The 1,573-nt window shown below is 62.0% G+C and overlaps 1 protein-coding gene across 1 annotated transcript; it reads right to left on the bottom strand.

The window, feature by feature from the left end:
* Positions 1-322: 322 nt before the first annotated feature.
* Positions 323-796, bottom strand: LOC112466150. Its single transcript, XM_025034081.1, has one exon. It carries the CDS (start codon positions 794-796, stop codon positions 323-325), a length of 474 nt encoding a protein of 157 aa, XP_024889849.1.
* Between the last annotated feature and the right edge of the window lie 777 nt (positions 797-1,573).

Raw genomic sequence — 1,573 nt, 5'->3', positions numbered from 1 at the left:
TGCCCCTTGGGGTTGTCCAGCTGCTCAGCTATGCGAACGGTTGCAAGGTTAGGTTAGGTCTCCTCTCGTGGCATGCCACCTTGACGTGGTGAGAGGGCTCCCTGTACCAAAGATCCACTGAGGCAGTACCTTCGGTTACACCGAAGGGAGGGCTCGGTGGGGAGGTACAGGGTCTAAGAGCATGCTGTGCCCTCACTTCTCGACTCGTCGAGATGCGGGGGCACAATAGGGTCCGGCGCCCCTGTCAGGGGTTGGCGGCCCTGACTACAATCGCCCGGTCGGCCGGGACCGCTAGGGGGGAGTTTCTACTCCTCCCGCCGGCCTAGAGGAAGGAAAACCCCTTCTTTATAATCTTGTTCGCGGCGCCCACCGGACACCGCGCCCACGTCACACCCATTCCCTGAGGGCGACGGACTATCTCCCCGACAGTCACGTCGCCCTCCCTACAGCCACCGTCCGCGGTGATGGCGGCCCTGATCTCCGCCGGGGTGACGGAGTCATCCAGGCCCACCAAGCGCAGCCCGACGCACCTGACAGGCCTGGAGACCCGCACCCCGGAACCCTCCAGCGCGGCACTTACCTGCCGCGCCAAAAAGTCCGCCTTCTCTCCCTGTTCATCTCCGGGGACCTCTATCACGAGGCCCCCGGTGATAGCCCGTCTGCAAGATACTCTTGCCACTCCCAAGGCGGCGAGAGAGACCCTTTCTCTCGCCGTCCTGAGGACCTCAGCGTACGACGCCGGCGACCCCCCCGGGACAGTGACCGTCACCGCCGCCGTTTTCGGGGGAGCCGGCATCGCCGCCTTAGCCCTCTTTTTCCTGCCTTTGGACGGCGGCTCCCGCGACGCCCCCCCAGCCCCACTCCCACGGGAATCTCTTCCCACGAGAGAAGGGACAGGAGCCGCCGCGCCGCCACCGACCACACCCCCCGCCCGACCCCCTCCCCCGGACCGCACTGCCGGAGAGGAGGATGACCCGGCGGGAACCATCCTCGCCTCTGAGGATTTGCCCCCTGTATCAGGGGGGGCCCCCCTCATATCCCTCGCGAGGGAGCGTACCTCCCTCGCAAGGGCTTCCACCTTTTTATCGAGAGCCGCGAGATGGGGATTCTCTCCCCCCTCAGGCCCCCGGTCACCGAATGCCCCTTTACCAGGGGCATCGGTACCTCTATGACTGACTCGAGGGTACACCTGCGTGGCGATTTCCCGAGTCGTTTTCGGAAGAGACAGGCAAAGGGGCGCCGAAACCGACGCACCTCCACCCGCCCCCCCCGACTCCATGTCGACCTCCATTGGGGTCGATCTTGACAGCTCTTTTATTCTCTCTGTCAAGTCCTCTACCTGAGTTCTCAGCTCAAGTTTCTCAGCCGATAGCTTACTCGCTTTTTTTTTCGCCTCCACCATTCCCTCAATTGCCCCCTCGAGTCTATCCTTGAGGGTGCATATCACCTCATCAATATATATCGCGTATTTCTCCATCTGTTCATTTATCATTACGACAAATCTACCGCCTTCGTCCTCATCCACCACAGGGGCAACAAGGACTCTATAGAGGAGGTACTTGGATCTATCCAT

The sequence above is a fragment of the Temnothorax curvispinosus genome, unplaced genomic scaffold, assembly GCF_003070985.1.
Source record: "Temnothorax curvispinosus isolate PA1 unplaced genomic scaffold, ASM307098v1 QBEX01015919.1, whole genome shotgun sequence".
NCBI lineage: Eukaryota > Metazoa > Arthropoda > Insecta > Hymenoptera > Formicidae > Temnothorax > Temnothorax curvispinosus.
Note: the sequence above shows the minus strand (reverse complement) of the source record. Positions and strands in the feature narration are given on the sequence as shown.